This window comes from Manis javanica, chromosome 6 (assembly GCF_040802235.1).
Source record: "Manis javanica isolate MJ-LG chromosome 6, MJ_LKY, whole genome shotgun sequence".
Lineage (NCBI taxonomy): Eukaryota > Metazoa > Chordata > Mammalia > Pholidota > Manidae > Manis > Manis javanica.
In genome coordinates this window covers 56044828-56069562 of record NC_133161.1, presented here as the reverse complement: position 1 = coordinate 56069562, position 24735 = coordinate 56044828, and the positions used below count along the sequence as shown (strand labels likewise).

Sequence of the window (24735 nt, the reverse complement as noted above, 5' to 3'; positions counted from 1 at the left end):
AATTGGGATATACTATTTTAGTAAGAAACTCATTAAGTGCAACTTTAAGAGCTTCTTCTTTCTCTTCTTTTTTTTTAAACTTTGACATTCCAGTAAACTGTGAGGAAAATGTCCTTCCAATTGTTTTTCCTTTGCTGAAGTGTCTAGAAGTGAGAGTACATTCAAATTAAAAACAGAAAGTCCCTTAAATCCTTTCCAGAAGTCCATTCTGTAAGTACCACTCCTAGAAGAACTATGGCTATTATTACTTTTGGCTGGAACAAGACTGCAAAAGGCTTCAAGAAGAAATAGAAATTGTAATGGGAGTTTTCTGCCATTCTTATAGTTTATGGCCTATTTGTTCCTTTTTTAGTCCATTGAGATTTTTTCCACCATGAGGTCCTATCTCTAGAAGGAAATCTTTGACAATGATATTTAAGAGTAGCATGTAATAAGATATTTATATCCAGAATTCCAAAAAATGTTTAATTTCTATAATAATAATAGCAAACTAATTATAGTGAATAATAAATAGGAAACTAATTATAATTATCTGGAGTGCTTTCCTACTCACAGATTCCTTCCATACCTATTATTTAATTTTGGTGTTCATGCTTCAAGCATGACTGGTAAATTTGTTCTTTTATGGAAGAAGACAAGACACCTGGAAGGCTGATGTGAATGCCTCAAAGCGCCATGGCTGAACCGTGGCTGAGCTGAGCTGAGACTCAAAGCCAGGTCTCTGTTTCATTTCCTGTGTGACTTGACATAACCAAGTGATACTCATCCATTTTTCTTACATTCTAGGTCTCTCTTCTGTCAGCCCCTCGTGGACTGACACCGCCGGCTGAAGGAAGGCTGTGACTCTAGTCTCGAATCCTCTATCTCCCTGATTCCCATAATGAGTTCGCCAGTGCCTCCAGGTCAGTCTGGTTCCATCTTAAAGCATAAACAGACTTTACTTGAAAGGTCTTGCTTTGTGTGCTTGGGCTTAAACTCCAAGCAGTTTAAGTCATGAAAGGCCTTTTATTTTTCTGATGAAGATTGATAGATACAATGAATTTTGAATTTTGTGTTCTACAGCTAATTCTCTATTATGAAACCCAGTTTGCTTTCTAGGCAACTCATTTTGTTTGCACTGTTATCTGAGCACTGAGCTTTAATTCTTCTGCTTCTACTGTAGCATTTGGATTGAATTTTATGAAGGTATAAATATTTATTAAATATGAGGTAGGCATCTAATTCACACCCATACTCTTTCTGACAATATGCGTCTGTATGCTTTTAAAATGTGTGGTGGGCTTCGGAAATCAGCTTGTGGATTCACTCCTCCTCCATCTCTTTGGTACACAGGAAGGATATTTCTCGTACCCACCCTTCTATGCTGCCACTCCTATTTCATATATACATATTTAATTATAATCTTAGCACCTGCTTCCTCTGAGTCCAGTGTAATGTGTGGCTCAAGTATTGTTGCAATCAGCATAGCCAACACCCATTCCTACAGGAACAGGGTGCTGCTTCTGGAACAAACACACTCCATCTCCAGACTGATGGAGTAGGGTTAGATACCATATGTCAAGCATAGACAGAATTTAAATAATTTTCTGCTTAGATCATTATAGGAGCATTTATTTCTATCTATTTTTAAAAATATTTTAATATATTGATGTCCTTGAGTTATCCAATGCCTTAAGTTGAAGCTAATGCAATATTTTCAGGATTTATAAAGAGAAATCTTTTGCCAAGATTGTTCACTCTGTGGAGTGCCATGCCCAGACTAGCTGCTCTGAAGTGGTCTCATCAACCTTTCCCTACATCCCCAGCAGGCCTCCAGCTTGTATGTTGGATTTGGAACTGGAAATTGTTGGAGAGGATAACAGATTGTTGATCTAAATGATGTAGTAAAGATATTCTGGAGTCTTTTAGTCACAATCAGGATTTATAACTGCGTTGTCATTTGGATAAACCGATGAAGAGTTACTGAGGCCTCTTATTTCTGAATCCCTTTAGCCTGGTGGTTCTCAACAGTTAGCATGCATTACCATTACTAGGAGAGCTTGCTGAAAATAAGTCCCATCCCCGTCATTTTTGATTCAGTAGGTCTGGAGTGGGGCCCAAGAATTGCAGTGTTTACCGGGTCCCCGTGGCAGTGATGTTCCTGCTGCCTGGAGACTTCATTTTGGGAACCACTGGTCTAGCCTGCTCCCTGTCCATCCCACTCCACCTGCCCATCCCCACCCCTGTGTCTGGTCACACCCTCTGTACTTTTCACAGACACCCCTGTGTGTGAGCTGCATTGCTCATCACAGTTACAGTCTCATATTATTACTATTTTTATTAAATGAACTTAAAAATCATGTTTGCATTTAAAGTACATATTATTTATTTATTTACTTATTTAATGTTTTATAATTACATAATAAATTAGGCATTTAGTTTAGAATCACCATAGTCAAACTTTTTTGTATTGTTAGAATGTGTTGAAATCACTTCAAGACCTACTAAAAGCAATAGGAACAAACTGGCTAAATACAGAAGACTTCCTCATTTCTAGAAGTTACTGTCTGGAATTTATGTAGGGCTTTGGCTTTTAATTCTATAGACCAGAAACTATACTTTTTATGCATTTTTAAAAAATTGTCCATGTCCCTTTATTTTCTATCTACCTCCCCTTTATTTTCTACCTACCTCCCCCAAATCCTCCCCACATTGTTTATCTCCCACCTTGCTTCACAGAAGCATTACAGGGCAGAATGAATGATGAGAGGATGGAATTTGTAGTAATGGAACCCAATTACGTTCAAAGGAAACATGTGAAATGGCATTTTGACCCAAATAGGTAATCTTGAAATGGACTCAAAATGCAGAAACCATCGAGTTTAATGAAGGATTAAACTGTATAGGAAAAAACATATAAATACTGCAGTTGTAGCAATTTCAGTGTCTATATGGTCTTTATTTATCATCTTTCTAACACATATAGACTTGGACCCACTATTTTTTAATAAGAAACCTATTATCCCTTTAGAATACTGTTGTAAGTGGTTAGATTTCCAGTTTAGGGCACCAAAGCCCATTTAAAGATAATTATCTTACAATGAATGAATGTAGAAATATTTTGGCAAGTTTAGTTGAAAAAGAGAATCAATACAATGTAATAGAAAATATTTGAAAAGTGGACCAAATGGCAGAAAGATAAACAGGTAAGAAATTTTATGATGATACTTGCTGTGAGCTATGGAGCCCTTAGGGAATTTCCTCAGGTAGGTCTGTATTCATGTCATTTCATTCAAAAGTAATTTTTTCTGGGAGATTGGTGTAGGGTGATCCACTCTTAGTTTTCTCATCTGATGTATGGAACAGTGCATAGGGGTGAGATTTTTGTTGTTGAGTCAACTGCTTAAGAGGTAAAGTACACTGGGCAAGAAGACTATGGAAATGGTATATACATGTAAGAAACAGATGGTCGAAAGTAACATTTGCTGAACTTCGTGAGGTAGAAGACAGAAGGAAGACAGATGAGTGCATGCACCTAAATTCTCCTGAGGGAGAAGAAACAGACATGATTCAAGAGGATTTGAGGTTCACTTGAAGCCCTTTATCCACCCATCATAGGTTGTGGTTGGGCAGAAAGTAGACCTGAATCCATTATTTCAAGGTGCACATGGAGAAGGAGAAAGTAGTATGTATACCTCAGCTTCTTATATTCAAGATGATAACTTGTAGCTTTTTAAAAAAACTTAGAGCTGCTGTATGTAAATGTATTATAATATGTAAGATGGTCAAATACACTGAGCTCTTTCAGAAAAACATGTAGTCAAATAATACCAAACACTTTAATTCCACATACACCCAATACTGGCTCATAACTGATAGTATTTGACAACTGAAATCAGCATGCCCTGCACCTGAGAATGAACAATTTTATAACATGAAGATATCCTCCAAGGCTGCTCTTTTGATGAGGGAGTTATTGCCAGCCTTGATAATTGTTCAGGTGCGAGAAGGGACAAAGTGAGTGATAAATGAGGCAACTACCTAGTGCAGCTCATTTGACTTGAAAGTCATTCAAAGTTCCTTGTGTGCTTTCTTTCTTATAAATACATCTGCTCTTTTGAGAACAGCATTATACAGAGGTCTTAACTCCGTTTGGGAAATTTTTATGAATGAAATATGACTTGGGGGAAGCTGTAACAAATAGACCAGATAGGTGGGAGTCTTTTTTATTCATTGCAAGTGCAAACTATGCTCAGAGACCTGAAATGCACTTTGCATATATAAAGGAATATGTTCTGGCTCCAAACATAAAGGCATCCTTCTACTATTATTAGCTTGTATCTTATGGTGCCATATATATTTTTTCTCCAGATGAGCAATAACATCCTTTGACTTAGAAAAAGTGTTTTTCTTATGTCTTCTTTTTTTATTGATCTATCTTAAGAGAGGATTAAATTGGTCTTATGCAGTACCATCCATTTATTTTCCTTTTGTTCTGAAAAGGGCTCTAAGGAGTTATTATGCACCAGAAAAATAGACTTACTCAGTTATTCTAGAAATTTTTTAATAATCAGTGTTTTGGATGGAGCAGTTGTGACTGTCGTGAAAATTGGTTCGGGGGTTGTGTGAATTCTTATTTTCTCCATGCATTGGCACCATTCTTATAAAAATTCTCCCTCCATATTCAAATATAGTTGATATCAAGTACTAAATATTACTGTCTTGATCATGTATTCAGTCAGACAATAAGTGCTGATTTCTGAATATTGAATTCACTGGTTTTAATTTTGTTAACCCAATAATGTTCTAGGAGCACTCAGTATTGCTTTTGGCCACTGAGAACCTGAATGGAGGGAAAATTCTCTGGGTAGCATGGGCAGCTAACTGCTGCAGTTGAGATAATCATTCATCCAAAACTTATTAGGCATCTATTTTGTGCTATCAAGTGTGATATTCAGTAGGAACACAATGAGTCTAAAACATGGTTTCTACCCTTACAGACAGCACCCTTCAGTGGGAGAGACTGAAGTGTAAATAGAGTTTCAATCCATTCAGTGTGTTAAGTATGTTAATAAATATAAGAGCAGAATCTCTTCTGTATTGCAGTATTGATGCCCAATTCTAGTAATTTAATTTTTATCAGGATTGGCAAATCTCAGAAGGAAAGATTTTAGGGTTAGTCTAGTTGAGTTTCTCAAACATGTCAGATAATAAAAATAACCCAGGGCTCTTGTTAAAAGTACAGATTCTCAGACCCTCCCCTAAAGACACTTAGGCAGTAGACCTGGGGTGTGGGCGATCTCCTCAATAACATACTGGACAGTGCTCTTCACTGACCTGGCAAAGGGTAGAAAGGTGTTTAATCTGTCTCACAAGCACCAGTGTTTCTCATTTTGACATTCTGGAAAAACAAAAAACTATATCATTAAGCCCTATTTCAATATAGGTATTTCTTCTGTGAGCTAAGATATAACTCAGTTATTTTGCTTTCTTATAAATAAAAAGCTAGTGCTGTTGAAAATGAGAGGAGGTAATAATTTGTGGGGAAACTCTAGTGTCTTATATATATTCTCTGCTACATAGGCCATCCTGTTTTCATGTGGAGGTGAATCAAAGAGATTATTATAGATAGAATATATTTTTTCTCTCTTCAAGATAAGTTTCTACCTATTTTAACCCAGATCAGATTTTTAGTATGATCCCAAGATTTTAGAAAACATGATTTGAGCCTGGACATCAGTACTAGCATGATTCCAGTATGACTTTGAATTGTGATGAATCTAATTTATATAATGTAAGTTTGATGAAAATGTACCCAGAGGAATCTTCCAGACATACAACACAATGTCATGATGCCTCCTGGAGTTTCGCGGTGCTGTGGCCTTGTGGGCTTCCAGGTGAGTTTGGATGGTGGAGCTGCTGTAGCTCTTCTGGGAAGTCCTATAACATTAGTTTTCAAAACCTATTGCATAAAGGTAGCTAATTTCTCTTTCCTTCACTATTGTGGGTACCCTTATAACAGTTCTTGCACCCATATGAAGTGAGAGGACCAGGCTATTTATATAAGCTAAAGGTTTATGGTAAGATCTTATTTTCTGGTCCTTTTATGTTCTCATTGGTGAGTCTTAGACAAAGATTTGTTAGGTCCCCACTTCTTAACTCTGTTTTGCTAAAAAGCTGAATTCTCTTACTGAAATGTAGAGTAGATTTACCTAATGATCAAAAAGTTCTTTGAAATATAAATTGTTATGGAAATGCGAAGTAGTATAAACAATTTTGGGGCAAGCATTCATAAAAGCTTCACTGCAAGCATTTTTAAAGAGAACTAATAAAAGCTTCACGGTTCAATTAATACAATGCAACATTGGGTTTTCTAGAAGCATATGGGGCCCAGAAGGCCTGCCCCTGTTTTTTAAAATTTACGAACTCTTTAATGATTCACCACTTTTACTCCAGTGTACCCACTGTGGTGCCATTTAGTCATTAAGGAGGAAACTAAAACCAGGACAAAGCCACAAACAAATATCATAATGTCCAAATGGGTATTTTTTTTTCTTCAGTTTGTTCACAGTATGTTACCAAAAAAAAAAGCATGGTAAATGAAATACGGCCATAGGACAAATCACGTAGGTTATGGCTTCCTCTGATGTGTCTGTGAGGTAGAACAGGGACATGGGAGATGGAACAAGCATCATGATTAATTTTCCTGCCTGTGATGAAAAATGCTGAGATATATACAATATAGTAAGAACAGGAGGGACTCCATCTGAAGGCTAGGATTCCATTTTAAAAACCAGGGAATTAGGAGGTAAGATTCCTAACATATTTTGTGGTAATCTGCCAATAACCAACCCTATGTTCAGGCCAGGCAAGCAGTCCCAAATGATATGTCCCCACTGTTTAAGGGTAACCACTGTCTTGGAGAAGAACAGGATCAAGAAATTCCTTGTGTTAAGTTTACCTTACAGAATTATCTAGAGAACAGACTATGGATGGTGACATAATGTCTCTCACTAGAGATAAACATCATGAGACCACATGCTCCTCACACTGGCCCTTTGCCCCATTCTTGAAATCCTTTAAAGACAGAATCCTAAGCCCTTAAGTGTGCCTCTTCTTTGAGGTTGCCTGCACTTCCCTTTCTTCAAGTGTGTACTTTGCCTTAAAAAAAAACCTTCATGCTGTTCAACTTACTGTATTTTGTCCCTGCACTCTTCCACTGGTGCTTTGTTACTTTGCTATTTCATTCTATTTTCTAGACTTAAGTACAAGTCTTCACTCTGTCTACTTCAGACAAGTAGGGAAGGCTACTTAGATCTCTGATTTGGGCTTGCAAGTTCCTGTCACCTGAGTGACCAGATAAGTCTGCAGCTGGACAATCATGCTCCTTAGTAGCCTGCTTGAAAATCTCCTTTCTCTGCCTTTGGGAAGTTCTCAGAACATAATCTCATTCCATCCAGTGCTCTGTGGCTCCCCCAGATCCTGGAGTTGTAGAGGCTCAGTTCCCATGCCATGCAGATTTAAGAAGACACTGGCTGCCAGGTGACCGTAGCTTCAGGAGTTGGCAAGGGATCTTCCCTAGGCTGAGCAGAAGTTCGATGAGCTTTCCTTCTATGCTCTTCCTTGTGCTCTGCTGCCTGCACAGCTGCTGCCATTCACTACCACTCTCGCTTTAATGAATTCCTTCTTTATCTACACTTGTCTGACTTGCTTGAGAATTCTTTCTCGATTGGAGTCAAGAACCCTCGCCCACCCAGGTTGAGGTTTCACCTAGAGTGCAGGGAGAGACCTCCCCAGATCTAGCTCCCTGGCAGCATCTGATCAGTTGTCTTTGTAATGAAATACAGGTCAAATCTCATTACAGGAAGCTCTGTGTAGCTAAAATATTTTCAGACTCCTGGCTAATTATTTATTTCAAGTAGTATTCAAGAAAAGTATTCTAAGATAATCAAATAAACCAGTCCCTTGAAGTTTTGTAAAAGAATTTGATCACCAAGTATAGTATTGGTGAGAAATGATGAATATTAAATTTATTACTGTTTTGGATGTGTTTTTATTTTTTAACTATAACTTCACAGTTAAGGGATTCATTTTTTTGCTATTGCTGGATTAAAACTTAATCTGCTATTCATGTTTGAAACAAAAGCCAAAGAGAGCATTTTATTCATTCTCTAATTCCTGAGAGACAGTACTTTAAAATTGAGATGCAAACCTTTTTCTAAAATGTTCAGTTTGAATCTATTTTGCGCTTTGATTTGTTCTCAGCTTTATTTTTCACAATAATCAATTTTGGTGGATGATTTAGTTCATATATTTCTTATTGTGTTCATTATTGCAACACTACCAAATTCTATTACCTCCCCACCCCATAATGTAGTTCAAATAGAAAAGTGGGTATTTCTTGCTCACATGAACACTAAAAATATTTTCCCAAATGGTGGGCTGTTCTTTTTGTAGTAGCTATTCAGAGCTCCAGACAGCTTCTAAGTTGTGACCTATACATCCCTAGCTCATGGATTCTAAGGTCAGCGTACATCTCTGCATCAAGCTGATGGAAAGGAAAGGGAAGAAGCAGATTGTGTGGGAAGTTTTCACAGGCACTTCACTTCTGTTCACATTTACTGGGTAGAATTTAGATACATGCCTGTACCTAACTACAAAGGAGGCTGGGGAATGCAGTCTAGCAGTAGTCTAGGAAGAGGAAAAAACAAGTTTGGTGAATAGCTGGTCAATCTCAACCACATTCATCTTGAATATTTATACCTGGTAGTGAAAATACTGTATTGCTAACAAAACATAGAGTATTTCTTATTGTTAGTGGGAACTCTTCATGAAAATGGAAATAATTTGTACAGTGTAGACTATTATGTGTCCTTACATAGTAAATGAAAGTCATGTAAGTTTACCTGAAATTATAGTTGCATATATGCTGAGGAAGAAGTAACTTAACATTCAGAATCCTTGTTTGTTCTTTATTGCAATTGGCATCACATTTTAAAACACTTTTATAGTTTTGAGTATTATGATGAAAATCTATGAGGCCAAATATGCAGTGGTTGATAAATACTTGTTTTCTACTGATCTGTTCATGAAATCAATTAAACCAATAATGGTTGGCTTTATTTTTCTGAAGTTCCATTAGCAAATTTTGGTACAAAGTACAAATAGACAGCCTTTGTTTAGAACTTATGTGGAACTTTATAGAATTTTTTTTGTATACTTTCAAGTTTGCTCTTAAAAGTACCAAAATTGTGTGTATGTGTGTGTGTGTGTGTGTGTGTGTGTGTGTGTGTGTGTGTGTATGTGATTGTGTTGCAATACTGTAGTAACCCTTGGGGAATTTGGAGGTATGTATGACCATACAAGCTCCACTAAATAACAGTCAAATACTTTACTTTGTACGGTTTTCAATATGTTTCTTAATTTTCATCTGTCATGTTTTGAGAATTACAGTGGATATCAGTCTTCTCCATTTTTAATGTATTGCCTTAATCTCTTGTAGGACTAGAATAAGTTCTGTAAGTACTGAGGAAATGTGCAAAGGTGTCTTCTATGAGAAAAACATGTTTGTTGTTCCTTACATATTGTAATCACACGTTAGCTGTCTCTCTGCCCCCGCCTCCCTTTATTTTTGGGTTCTTTCCATCTTTGTTATATAGATTTACAAAATTCTGAGTTTCCAATAGATGAAGCATTATTATGGTTTTGATTTTGTCATGCTTATCCTTGCAAATTATGATCAATAAGTTTTATCAGTGCATGTCCCATGGTTTGATTTGTAGTTGCTTCAGAATTACTTTGATATCCAAAATGAAAGACTCATCACTAAATTATTGGTAAGTTTTTCTTTAAAATCTTGTATCAACTTACAGAAAATTGAAAGATTCTAAGGCAGTCTGTGAAACTGTTTTAGGTCTTATGATAACTTTTTGGTGTTCATGTAAGTTCTTTCCTCTTATGATAGATGGTTGCTCCTTAGTTAGCAATGCATCATTATTAACCTTTTCTCCCAGACTCTTAATTTTCAAGAGAACTTTTTCTTCATATCAGTATTATAGTTTCACTGGCAACTGGCCGAGCTGGGGAATTTCCGTTGAAGTTGGAATTTGCCCTAATAATTTCACCCTCTTTGGAATTCTTTGAGTCCTGAGAGAGCAGATCATCATAGCTGCACATAAGAGGGCCCTCATCTTTCATATTTCACTCTCCAAGGAAATTGTTCTTCAGGAAGAAATGCTGAGAGGACATGAAAAAATCATTAAAAAGAAAAGCTAGTTAGCAGGTTTGGATTCTTTTAGAATGTAAGCACATTTAATAAAAGCAGGTGATACCTTCTGGCTCTGTTGTTACTGGAAAAGCTACTTGATTACCTTACTTATGTTTTTCCAACCTTGAAGTTTCAAATGCTTTCTGGAAATCTAAGATTGCTGTCTGAATGGACAAGGTCAGAACTTTATCTTGAACCCCTCCTTGAAAAATCTCCATCTGATAGGAAAAAATATGGCAGGTCATTATGTTACTTGTTTGGTTTGTCAGTGAGATCCCAAATGACTGCCCAGTGGGTTCATGGGCAGGCATGGGCATTTGGGGAATATGACTATGATTTAGGGTGTACCATCTGTTGACATAAATGATTAACCCAGTGATTGTGAAATAATTCTTCAAGTCCTTTCTCTTCTCATTATATGTTGCATTAGAAGAAGTATTATAATTAGAGGTATTTTTTAAACTACTTTAAGAAAATAAATGCACATAGCTATGAAAATTCTTTCTGGGTGGTTTTTATGTTTTTTTGAAGGTATCTATATCTTCATGTGTATAATATGGTGTTTCATATTTTAATGGAGAATCAAATGTATCTTATTTTGGCTTTAACTTTAAAGTGAAACAACAAACTGCAAAACAGATTTTAAAGGTAATAATATTTCAGCTAAAGAACCTAGATATTAGTTGTAAAAGTCAAGAAGCCAATTATAGAAAGAGGAAAAATAATCCTACCATAACCTGTGTTGGGTGATGTGTGCTATTGAATCTCTGAATTTCAGTAAAATATGTCAAAGAAAAGTTCATTTTCCCTTCTGTTGGGAGAACTGGTAATCCGCCTACCCATCTGCTTTCCTACCTTTCTTTTTCTCTTATCTTGCCTAACTCCAAAAAGGATTTAGGATCTATATAATAAGTTTTAAAAAATAAAATACACAAAGGGGAAAATAAAGAAAGAGGGAAAATTGGATATAGTAAATGCCCTTAGTAGATATACTCAAGTTCTGTGAAGTTGCTAGAAAAGGAATAGATTTGGCTCTGAGCTTCGTGGCAGCAAGTCTGATTTCAGCTATGAGATTACTCTTCCTTCAGCCTAAGTCTAATCAACTCACTGCTCTGTTTAAGAAATGTCAGGGGCTCCCCATCACCTCTCCCTGAGGTACGCAAGGACCTTCACGCTTTCTGGGCTTGTTTCCCTCTTTCAATTCAATGAACCCTGAACCGTTCTGGTCACCTCATGTTGCTGCTTGCCTTCCCCACTCCTGCTTTCCTGCCCACAGACCTTTGAATGTACCTTTCTCACTGCTGGGAGTGCTGCCCTGTGACAGCCCCCACCCCTCTAGTTCTAAGGACATTTCTATTTACCCTTTAAGACATAACTCCAAATCTGTCTTCTGTGAGGCTTTACTGAGTGACCCTGGGCTTCTCTGCAATCTGCTTCCTCTGTTGATTTTGAAACTTACCTCCTGGTGCTGGAGATTGTCTTAGTAAAGCTTAGTAATAGACAAAGCTTTCTGAGAAAAAGGGATATCTTCCTAAGATGTTTTGGATATAGAATAAAGCAATTGGCTACATTACTCATTCATGGTTGTTCACTTAGTTAAGTAATTCGCTGCCTAGCACATACAAGATGCAAAGTAAGTGAAAATGAAGGATACTTTGTGAGGGGGCTGCTGATAGTGTCACTGTCATTGAAAGGTAGGGAAGTGGTTGAAAATACCTGAGCAAAACCAAGCTGCTTGGACTTTGTGGTAAATCATGTCCCTTCCCTTTGTTTCCTATTTCCTCATTTGTTGACTTTCTTTTCTTTTTATTTCTTCTGAATGACAGTTTTGAGATGTTCTTTTTGCCCTTGTTTATGCTACCCACTAAAATGTTTTTTCTCTTTATAGGGTAGCTTGCCTATTGCTTGAATAATAAACATTGCAATTGGGTAGTTGTTGTTCGCAGGCCCCATGGCCACATACTGAGCTCCCTAAATGTGGAGACACCCCTGAGTTTGGAACTACTTTAGCTATCACAGTGTTAGAAGCAGACTCACTGGCCTTTTTCCTTTTAGCAACTTGGACCTCTTCTTGTTCTAATAGATATAAGCCATCTTTTTCCCCATCAAAAATACATACTATAGTTAAGAATAGAGGAAAGAGTAAAAGGATTCTGAAGTTTTGTTAAGCAGGAAATTGTTTTAAGTTAGTTTAAAATTCACTGGTTCAACACCTTTTAAACTTAAAAAAATTAATGCTTTTTTTTGCATGCTGTAGTATTAACAGTAACTTTTTATGTAATAGGTTTCTGAGGACCTTCAGTATGAAGGTGGAGAAGGAAATATGTGTGAAAGTAAAGAGCTAGTTTAAAATTTCTGACTTTTCAATCTCTGTATGTTTTCAGTTCTTAATTAAAATCATGAGCATATAAGCACTTCAGTATAATAGTTGAAGTCTTCATAAAAAACAAATTGGGATCCTAAACTTTCTGTGTGTCTCCATTCAAGACGTGTCTTTGGCTTTACTATTTGACAGTGTCACAGCATGATATCTGATGGACAAAGTGATCTCTTAGCCTGGCATATGTCTGGTTTTAAGGGTTTCCTTTCAGGTATGCCCAGGAAGTTCATGTTTCTAAAGATCATGGAAAAGGTAGATGTGGAACAGGCAAGTGCTGCATGTCTTTCACTCAGAGCTCTCTAGGGAGCCTCTCTGGGCAGGCTTTTGTTTGTCACACACATAAGAAGTATGTCTTTACCTTGAATGATGCAATGGTCCAGCCTCCTGTGGGGTAACATCCACTGACAATAACGCCATAACCTATTAGTTGATCACAAACTCCTTGAATCCGCAGGGATCTGCTTCGGTCTAAATGAGTGACTAATTCTTAAACTACAAGGTAAACCTGAGGTCCTTTGGGAGTAGGGACATGTTAAGGTTGGATTGTTTATTTTGCTTGTTATAACTGTAGGATCATTAAGGAAATGTTTACATCCTGTTGTGGTTATAAGTTCTTAACCAATATATGAGGTGAACAGGTTTGCTCTTCTTTTTGCTTCTGCTTTCTTTATATTCATTATCCTTCTCTACCCCTATTAAAAAGTGTTCACTCTCATTAAGTCCAAATAAACCCATATCTCTTGCCTTGAATACTTCATTACCTTATCTGTCCATTAATGAGAAATTGCACAAGTACATATTTGAACTTATTAGAAAAAGCCAAGTACTTAAGGCTCTAGAAACAAGTGTAATCTGTCATCTACCTGTTATTCACCAAATCTCCCTTTATCCCAGTTGTCTTATTTGGAAAATATAAACTTATTATATAGGTTCCAAAGTGGTCTAACTGTTAAAAAAGATACTAAAGCATCTAGTGTTCCCTTAGCATTATGACACACAAATTTGTGCTTTGTTCTTAATTGCTACCTGTAACTGTGAATGTCAGAGTAAACTCTGACGTCTGTTGGTCTTTCCACACTGATGAGAAAGACCATCATTTCCAGGTTGTCACAATTTCCAGTTTTGTCTCTGTCTCAAGTTTGCTCACTCTTGAGCAAATGGAATTATGCCATCCCTCTTTCTATGATATGCCAGCTCTCTACTCTATCTCACCTTTAAAAGTGAATGACTTTGTTGCCTTGCTTCACCTTTTTTGGTGTGTTTTTATACCATTTCCTGTGCCAGCATTTTTTATAAATACCCACACCACCTTGCCCTATGGACACTTGTTGTAGTACCTTGATTGCATATTGCTTAATGAAAACATTTGCCTTGAATGTCTTTCTGGACCTTATGTCAGTAACATTGTCTTGTAGTTTTTGTCAAATTAGATATGCCACTGATAAAATTAGTGAGTATGAGAGATTTATTGTTTTTAAATTTTCCACCCCATGGCCATAGAGGAGGTTATATTTGGTACCCAGCTTTAGATTAAAGAGTTAGAGCACTCCATGTGTTCTATGATATGTGGCAGGCAGCATAGTAAAATGGAAAGAGTAAGAGTACTGGAAGGAATCAGAAAATCTCCATTAGAAACCCAGCATTGCCCTGTCTAACCTGGGGCTTTGGACAAGTGACTTTACCCCTCTGAATATCAGTTTTCCATCTTGTATTGATTTTCTGTGATTTGCTCTAATAAATTGCCACACACTTAATGGCTGAAAACAATAGCTTATTTTCTCGTAGTTCTGGAAGCCAGAAGTTCAAAGTCAGTTTCACAGGATGGAAATAAAAGTGTCAGCAAATAAAAGTGTCAGCCAAGTGGCCCAACTGTGCCAAGGCCCTTCAGAAGTATCTGTTCCTTGCCTCTCCTAACTTCCGAGGGGAATCATTATTCATCCTACCAAACACCAAAAATTATTTCCCTAGTCCTGTTGGCTTGTAATTTCTATAATGCATTCTCTCATTCATTCACCCACTTACCAGACTTTTATTGCATACTATTATATGTCAGACACTGTGTTAGGTATTAAGAATAAATACTTCCCATGCCTTTAATAAGGTCATTATATCACTGATAAGATACACCATACAGAGTATTGCCTAGATGAAGGTAAGAAAGACAACTTGATCCAGACTAAAAGATTAAATTCTTTGTATGTCTCCTTTTATATCATTCTAGAGCATAAGCCACCGTCATGCCTCAGTGCTCATAAATCATTTCAGTAACTATAGGAGTTATGTGCAGCCTGTGGACCAGCGAGCGTTTTGCACAGGAAAAGCATGGATCAGCTTAAATTCAATTCAAAAGAATGTGCTGAGTACAAATAGAGCATAGACCTTGCCCTCCAAGAAATTTATAATCTTATACAATTCTTATCAATACATGCTGCATATCAACACCAACAGCAGAACATTAAAAAAAAATCCATGTTCCCCCTGCACAGTGTGCTTGATTTTGGATGGAGCCCAGAGGCCTTTTTTAAGAAACTTATCAGGAGATTCTTACATGCTGCTAGCATTGAGCACAGAATCTATGATCAAATAGAAGTGACCTATAACTAGGAAAGCAAATCTACAGGTGTTAAAAAATGTATGACAGAGCCATAAGTTCCATTAAGACATATAGAAACATAGTAATTCAGATACTCAGAGGAAGAAGAGATCATAGCTGGCTTAAGGGGGAAGGAAGTGTTTGAAATGTCCTTGATAAATGGGTATGATTGCAAAAGGCATTAGGAGAGGGTGGTGCAAAGGGAATCCAGAAGCATGGAGGTAGGGAAAGGGGTAGGTTGTGGCTGCAGGAGGGGCCAGGGGCTCGAATTTAGGTACGAATTTTCCTTCTGCTCAGACTTGCCAGCCTGGAGTCCAGAAGTGTCTGAGAAATTTAATTTAAACCTGGTCTTCCAGGTCATTTCAAAGATGTTTTTTTAAAGCAGGAAGGTAGAACATATTTTATTTAACAGCTGATAGGTTGATTTATACATTAAAAAAATTTAGAAACATGATAGCTGGGCTTCCATTTGTATTCTTGCTCTAAGTCATGTAAATATGAGGAGCAGGCTTCAGTGTGAGGCATAGAAATGGAGAGGAAGGTTTTATTTTAAATATTTGAAAAGAAAAATAGTCAGGATATGGTGATTGACTGGAAGACAGAAAACCACAGTAGGAAGTAACAATGGTAATTTTGAACTTCAAGAATGACGCTAGAATTAGTGGGAGGAAAGGATATTGATAGAGAAGATAGCTAACTTTTGCTGATTTTTTTTCCTGCAAGCTAGGGGCTTCATTACTACATTTCTTTATTTCATGGACCTTTTTTCATAACCCTTGAGGTAGATACTATTCATAACCTCATTTTACAGACAGGGACATGGAGTCTTTGAGAAGTTAAGTGTCTCACTCTATCAAGGTCTCACAGTAAATTGAGTGGAACACATAGGACTCGGATCTAAGCACCTTAATCCTAGAGTTTCTATTAACCACAGGTCTGCTATTTGTCTGAAGGCTGGCTTGAGAGTAGAGTTGTGGAAGAGAAATTGGACCCAAAGATAGGAGTTTAAGAATCATCTGAAGAGACATTGAGGTTGAAAACATGGGTAACTTTAAACTAGCAATCATCACCTTATCGATTAAAAAATGGAAGGAAGAGCAATGAATATTTAAGTAAACAAATGGGACAATCTTTCAATTCTTAATTTTTCTACCTGTGCTTAAGATTCTCCTTAATAACTTCAATTGCTTGAAGGAGACAAATTTTTCCTAACTCTGTTCCCTGTTTTTGTGAACCTACTTTAGTTTCACAGGGTCTTTGTTGGATTCCATTTTTGGCCTTATTCCCTGTTTTTCCTAATTGAAGAGAGCTAATGTGCCATGCTAGGGTAAGAGGATTGGCAGATTAGTTCAATACTTCTCTAATTTTAGTTTGTAAACTAAGTTACTGAAGAATAAATAACACATAAATGGTGAGGTGTCTTGACTGGCCTTCTCCTCTTGCCTCTCTCAGAAACTTCCTTTCATTCTACCATTCTCACAGAGTATGCATGAAAATGCACTATTAAACAAGCCAGGAATACAAATTATTGTCTTAGAAATATATAAATTATATTCTTTTTTGTTATCCATCAGTATAACCAGATCCAAGTTTTCCTGTGCTTGTCATGTCTTTTGAACCTCCATTGTTCCATAATCTGAATCCAGCATATGCATTAGACGGGTTTCAGGCATTGAATAAGAAGGATTTCAGAATAGCTGTATGGTTATGTCAAATATTTTAATGTCATAATGCTTTATGCTTGTGGTGGTGTTCTCTTGAAATCACATTTTTCTCATATTGATTGATATTTTCAACTACTACAAAATTAACATCATATTTTAAGCATACACTCTTAAAATACACTGCAGAGATCTAATCTGTATCCTGCATGTCCTGTTTTTTTCTAGTACTGTAACTGAGTGCTGTGTATACTATGGTTTTCTTACTTAACTCATCCCACCTAACTTTATCAGGAAAATTAATGGAATGGGACTCTCACAAAAGTGATTAGAATCAAGGGAAATCAAACTAACTTGCATTAAAGGTCAAGATTGAATTCCATATTAAGCAATTTTATGATCTGAAGTAAAATAACTTTGTTTATAGACAGCCATCAACAAGGCAAAAAAAGAGTCCATTACAATGCTGTTTGAAAGACACTGGGTAAGCCAGTGACTCTCAACCTGGGCTTTGCACTGGAGTCATCTGTAGAGCTTAAAAAAAGAAAAACAAAACCTGAAATGGGACCCTGAACCTCAAGAATTCTGACTTATTGGAATTCTGTGAGGCCTAGGTATGGGTATTCATTAAACCTCCAATGTGATTATAATATGCAACCAATGTTGTGAACCACTATTAAAAGAAACATAAGGGAAATATAAAAGAGCAGGAGAAAGTAAATAAATATAAAATTCTTACTCCTTAGGAGATGACATATACTTCCTAAAAAAGGGAAATATTGTCTAATTAGTTATGAAAACTAAACTCTTAGTTCTTCTATTTTGAAATTAATCTCATTTAGATATTAATTTTTACAAGGATATATGAGAATATGTATTTTATGTGTTTATATTTGTGAGTTAAAAAAAGCTCTTTTCCTTTGGTGTTTTTTTCTCCATAAGGAAAGCTTGGTTATTTTTATGGAGTGATGTTTGGTTGCTTTGTGCAAAGTCTCTTGATCATTCTTGGTCTGGGCTGCTTTCTCTGTAATACTGGGACATTACACATGGCAGAATAGCAATGACCTTGTGTTGAGTGTTCATTGTATGTCAAGGTCTCTGTGTGCCAAATGCTTTATATGTGGTATCTCATTTAATCATAGTGAAAACCCTATTATGGAGTAAGTGCTATTTTAGAAAATACCCATTTTAAAGATGAGAAAGCAGTCTCAGAGACAGATATAACATGTCCAAGGTTGTGCATCTGCATAGGGATAGGGCCAGGATGTGAATTCAAGCAGTCCAACACCACGGGCAGTGGTACAAGGTAATAATAATCCAACATGAAGATGAATTTTTCTGTTTAACCAATTGGTTAAGATCAGATATTAAAGCTTGTACCTTCTTTATAGGAAACCTTGCCAAGAAGACAGTCCTGATAATTCCTAAGAGAACAGTAGACTTTTGTATTGATGTTAACAAGGACAGGAGAACTGCTGGCATTAACATCTTCCCTGGACACTGGACTGGGGGAGGATGGTGCTGTCAGATGCTGGTTGGGTTTTGAGGAAGGAGTGTAAGTCTCAGAACCTCCTGAAGCACACAAGACTCTGTCCCACTCTTCACTTCCAAATTATAGGGGGGAAAACTGATAGTGGAAGGAAACTTCTAGAGAGCTCATCTGGGATAACACGAGTGGACTTCATGGGTATGAGCAGTGGGAAGTTCAACAAACTTATGGTCAAAATGCCTCAATTAAATTCCTGGCTCTGACACTTATGCCATAGAGTCACTCAAATTTTCTGAATCTCAGTTTTCTCATCTTTAAAATAGACATGGCAATAGTGATCATAGTAAGTGAATTCTTTAACTCAACAGGCTGAAGATCACATGAGGTAATAAACTGTAAAAACTCCAAGTCAAGCATAAGGTGTTTTAAAAACTGTTAATGTTAATGAAGCAGGTGTTTGTTTTCCAGTTGGAGCCTTTATTTCTTTAACATGGGCCGAACAAAAAAACCAAACCAATAAACCAAAAAAACCTTTACTTTAAAACTTACTTGATTTAGAATGTCCTCACCAAAACACTTGGACTGACTTTTACTTCACCCAAGTGTTCAAAACCCCTAGGCATTTAAGCAATCTCTAAGTGCACCAATTACTGTCTAATGGGCAAATCCCATGATCTTTCCTCAGTCTTCAATAGAATTGTAATAGCAGTAGTAATTCATTCATTCAGCAAGGGTTTTTTGAGTGCCTACTGTGTGTCTGGAATGGTTTTAAATTAGTGAAAATAAAAGCAGGAAAAAATAAAAGTGTTTATTAAGTATCCACTGTGGATCCAGTGCTACATATAATCTCATTTAATCTTCACAGCAACTCTGTAAAATAGGTATTACTAGCATCATTTGTAAATGAGGATACTGAGGTTCAGAGAACTTATGATATGTGCCCAACATCTCCTAGCAAGGAGATGGTAGAACTGGGATTAAGGCTTTATTTTTTCTCCCAGCAAATGGTCTTCCTTTTGATCACTCATTTATTAATGATTCATTTATTCATACCTCACTTAGTCTAAATCCTTTTTATCTTCTTTCTTTCTGCGAACATCACAGATAACTTCTTAGTCACCTGTGCTCAAAATGGTGGCACCATTTTTAAAATTCTTATTCTTCTCACTTCTATATCAAGTTGACTAAAATCTTGATTGACTATACCTTCCATTTTTATTGCTAACCTTTAGCACTCTTTACTGACTGCTGTTGTAGTAGGTTTCCAAGTAGACTTTGTTTCAGTCTGTCTTCCACTAAATAATTGTACAATGCTGCTTAGTGACTCCTACTAAAGTGCAAGTCTATTTCCTTTCCCAGTAATCTTCCATGGCTTTCCATGGTCTACAAAATTTCTAATATTTATGAGATGTCCCTGGTATCCAGACTATTGCATGAACCACATTGGCAGCCTTCTCCCTCAATGCATCTCTTCCCAAACCTGGTATCTATGTTTCTCAGGCTTGTCTGGAAAAAATCACCTTGGGCTTATTAATACACAAATTCCCAGGCCCCACTTGAATGTACTGAGGCAGCATCCTCAGGGGTTTACCAGGACTTGTGGGGGCATGGAAAGATCTGGTGGTCCTCTGAGAAGCCCAGAGCACAGGAACATAGCTTTGACCACCCTAGGACTCTTACTAGTGCTGAGGACTCCATGTGTTGAGGAAATCTGCCAGTACCACCTGACATTATGACGCTTAGACCTACCTGTGTTCTCCTGGCCACCCTTTCACACACATCACTGAGGTACAAACCAAGTGCTGAGAAACCCATAGACACAGTAATTAAAGTGAATTCTCATAGAGGTGATTTTCTTACATTCGTATACACATATTTTTAACGTGAGCACATCTGAAATACATAAAGGAGTTTATCTTTTAAATAAATGTTAAGCAACACATAAAGCATCTCATTTCTAAATTAATGTATGTATGTATGTTTATATACACACATATATGGAGAAAGAATATGAGAAACATACATATATAATTATAATAGGTACTTAAATGATTATAGGCATATGTATATATGTATGTGAATATGTGTGCATAGAGACACACAAACATACATATATGGCTTGTCTTCTCCAAAATGATATGAACTCGACTATAAAAGACCTCCACTATTACAAAATAAAAGATACTGACAATAGGACTATGAAACAAGGGGAAAATGATGACCAGGAAAAAAGGTGGAATAGAGGTATTATTCTTTAAGGCTTTCTACATGATCGTTGAATGGCTGCTAGATAGTACATTGAAGTAAAGATCATTGCTTTTCTCTTTTTCTTGTATGCTTTTCAGTTCACTCCACTAAAATTACTGTTTTTAAAATCTTTTATGTTACACTGCATATGCACAGATTTTTAAAATTCTTTATTTCTTTTTTCCCACATTGCTTCCAATTATAGTATTTTCATGAATCCCCTCAATTAAAAAAAATCTTAAGTAAAATGGTAGCATGTTAATTGTTTTGTTTCTGAAAACAAAAAATCTAGACCTTTTGACTATTGTGCAAATTGCTCTTAGAAGTAAAAGGGATAGATGTTTAACTGGAAGGTGAAGAAATCATCTTAAAACCCCTAAGGAAAATTAGATATTTAATTATACACTGGAATGTGAATAACTAATGTGAATACTAATTCATTCTTTTCTATATTCATCTATTCATGCACAGCATATATATTAAGTACCTACTATGCAAAATGCTGGAATAGATCTATAACCTTAAAATTGTGCTACAGTCTTGATATTCACTTAGTAACACTGACTTTCTCAGAGTGAAGAAAGGCAAATCAAATTGTTGTCACCCTCCTAGGTTGATTTGCTTCAATATTAAAATTTTTTTCACACTGATTTAATATTTCACATCTGTATGCATCTCCTCTTAGTCAACTTATGATATATTTTTTTCAGAGTTATAGTCATACTATGTTTGGTCATAGACTCAGTGGCTCTATTCTCTTCCTGGGTATGTTCTCTGCTTTAGGTGGGACAGGCTAGTCTAGGCTATGTGCTCTTTCTTGGTCTCCTAATCTGCTTTTATTGTCCCAGCATTCAGGCCTTAGTCATTTCTTACATAGTGGGATTGTACATGCTGTGTGTGTTCCCACCTGGCTCCTTGGCAGGGAGAGCCATGCTGTGCACAACCTAGAAGAGGCAGTGAGGGAGGCTTTTTTTAACCCTGGATACAATTCTCCTGTTCTAGTGGAAAAAGTCTGGGCTTTGAAGTTAGGTAGTTACATATTTAAATCCAGTCCTCTTCACTTTCTCACTTTTTTTTCTTTTGATATCATTAATGCACAGTTAAATGAGGAACATTATGGTTACCAGACTACCCCCATTATCAAGTTCCCACCACATACCCCATTAAAATCACTGTCCATTAGCATAGTAAGATGCTATAGAATCACTATTTGTCTTTTCTGTGTTGTACTGCCTTCCCCATGCCCCCCCACTGTATTATGTGTGCTAATATAATACCCCATTTGCCCTCGTATCTCTCCCTTCCCACCCATCCTCCCCAGTCCCTTTCCTTTTGGTAACTGTTAGTCCATTCTTGGGTTCTATGAGTCTGCTGCTGTTTTGTTCCTTCAGTTTTTTCTTTGTTCTTATACTCCACAGATGAGTGAAATCATTTGATACTTGTCTTTCTCTGCCTGGCTTATTTCACTGAGCATAATACCTCCATGTTGTTGCAATGGTAGAATTTCTTTTCTTCTTATGGCTGAATAATATTCCATTGTGTATATGTACCACATCTTCTTTATCCATTCATCTACTGATGGACACTTAGGTTGCTTACATTTCTTGGCTATTGTAAATAGTGCTGCGATAAACATAGGGGTGCATCTGTCTTTTTCAGACTGGGCTGCTGCATTCTTAGGGTAAATTCCTAGAAGTGAAATCCCTGGGTCAAATAGTATGTCTATTTTGAGCTTTTTGAGGAACCTCTATACAGCTTTCCACAATGGTTGAAGTAATTTACATTCCCACCAGCAGTGTAGGAGGGTTCCCCTTTCTCCACAACCTTGCCAACTTTTGTTGTTGTTTGTCTTTTGGATGGTGGCCATCCTTACTGGTGTGAGGTGATACCTCATTGTGGTTTTAATTTGCATTTCTCTGATAATTAGCGATGTGGAGTATCTTTTCATGTGTCTGTTGGTCATCTGAATTTCTTCTTTAGAGAACTTTCTGTTCTGCTCCTCTGCCCATTTTTTAATTGGATTATTTGCTTTTTGTTTGTTGAGGTGCATGAGCTCTTAATATACTTTGGATGTCAACCCTATATTGGATCTGTCATTTATGAATATATTCTCCCATACTGTAGGGTACCTTCTTGTTCTATTGATGGTGTCCTTTGCTGTACAGAAGCTTTTCAGCTTGATATAGTCCCACTTGTTCATTTTTGCTTTTGTTTCCCTTGCCCAGGGAGATATGTTCATGAAGAAGTTGCTTATGTTTACGTCCAAGAGATTTTTGCCTACGTTTTTTCCTAAGAGTTTTATGGTTTCATGACTTGTATTCAGGTCTTTGATCCATTTTGAATTTACTTTTGTGTAGACATTTTGATTAGAGAATGATCCAGTTTCCTTCTCTTACATGTAGTTGTCCAGTTTCACCAACACCTGCTGTTGACAAGGCTGTCATTTCCACATTGTATGTCCATGGCTTATCATATATTAATTGACCATATTTGTTTGGGTTAATATCTGGACTCTATGTTCTGTTCCATGAATCTGTGGTTCTGTTCTTGTGCCAGTACCAAATTGTTTTCAATTGCCACCAAATTGATTACTGTGGCTTTGTAGTAGAGCTTGAAGTAGGGAAGCAAGATCCCCCCTGCTTTATTCTTCCTTCTCAGGATTGCTTTGGCTATTTGGGGTCTTTTGTGGTTCCAAATGAATTTTAGAACTATTTGTTCTGTAAAGTTCATTTAAGAATGCTGTTGGTATTTTGATAGGGATTGCATTGAAGCTGTAGATTGTTTTAGGCAGGATGGCCATTTTGACAATATTAATTCTTCCTAGCCAGGGGCATGGGATGAGTTTCCATTTGTTAGTGTCCTCTTTAATTTGTCTTAAGAGTGTCTTGTAGTTTTCAGGGTATAAGTCTTCCACTTCCTTGGTTAGATTTATTCCTAGGTATTTTATTCTTTTTGATGCAATTGTGAATGGAATTGTTTTCCTGATTTCTCTTTCTGCTAGTTCAGAGTTAGTGTATAGGAAAGCAACAGATTTCTGATTTCTGTGTATTAATTTTGTATCCTACAACTTTGCTGAATTCAGATATTAGTTTTAGTAGTTTTGGAGTGGAGTCTTTAGGGTATTTTATGTACAATATCATGTCATCTGTAAATAGTGACAGTTTGACTTCTTCCTTACCAATCTGGATGCCTTCTTTTTCTTTGTGTTTTCTAATTAGCATGGCCAAGATCTCCAGTACTATGTTGAATAAAAGTGGGGGAGTGGGCATCCTTGTCTTGTTCCCAATCTTAGGGGAAAAGCTTTCAGTTTCTCGCTGTTAAGTATGATGTTGGCTGTGGGTTTTTCATATATGCCCTTTATTATGTTGAGGTAGTTGCCTTCTATACCCATTTCATTGAGAGTTTTTATCATGAATGGATGTTGAATTTTGTCGAATGGTTTTTTAGTGTCTATGGAGATGATCATGTGGTTTTTGTCCCTCTTTTTGTTTATGTGATGGATGATGATGTTGATGTATTTTCAAATTTTGTACCATCCTTGCATACCTGAGATGAATCCCACTTGGTCACGGTGTATGATCCTCTTCATGTATTTTTGAATTCGGTTTGCTAATATTTTGTTGACTATTTTTGCATCTAGGTTCATCAGGGATATTGGTCTGTAATTTTCTTTTTTGGTGAGGTCTTTGCTTGGTTTTGGTATTAGGGTGATGCTGGCTTCATAGAATGAGTTTGGAAGAATTCCCTACTCTTCTATTTTTTGGAAAACTTTAAGGAGAATGGTTATTATTCTTCCCTAAATGTCTGATAAAATTCAGCAGTGACTCCATCTGACCCAGGGATTTTGTTCTTGGGTAGTTTTTTGATTACTGATTCAAGTTTGTCACTGTAATTGGTCTGTTTAGATTTTCTGTTTCTTCCTGGGTCAGTCTTGGAAGGTTGTATTTTTCTAGAAAGTTGTCCATTTCTTCTAGGTTATCCAGTTTGTTAGCATACATATAGATTTTCATAGTATTCTCTAATAATTTGTGTTTCTGTGGTGTCCATTGTGATTTTTCCTTTCTCATTTCTGATTCTGTTGATGTGTTTAGATTCTGTTTTTCTCTTAATAATTCTGGC

At 36.7% G+C, this 24735-nt stretch overlaps 1 protein-coding gene across 9 annotated transcripts in view; it reads left to right on the top strand.

Annotated features, from left to right (window-relative positions):
• The window catches only part of HDAC9 (histone deacetylase 9), a 938800-nt gene that overhangs the window by 79500 nt on the left and 834565 nt on the right, over positions 1–24735 (top strand). For all 9 annotated transcript variants that reach the window (XM_073238726.1, XM_073238727.1, XM_073238728.1 and 6 more), the window contains exon 3: positions 787–902. In XM_073238726.1, coding sequence (XP_073094827.1) covers positions 881–902 — 22 coding nt within the window. In that variant the 5' untranslated portion in view covers positions 787–880. The remainder of the gene's footprint in view (positions 1–786; positions 903–24735) is intronic.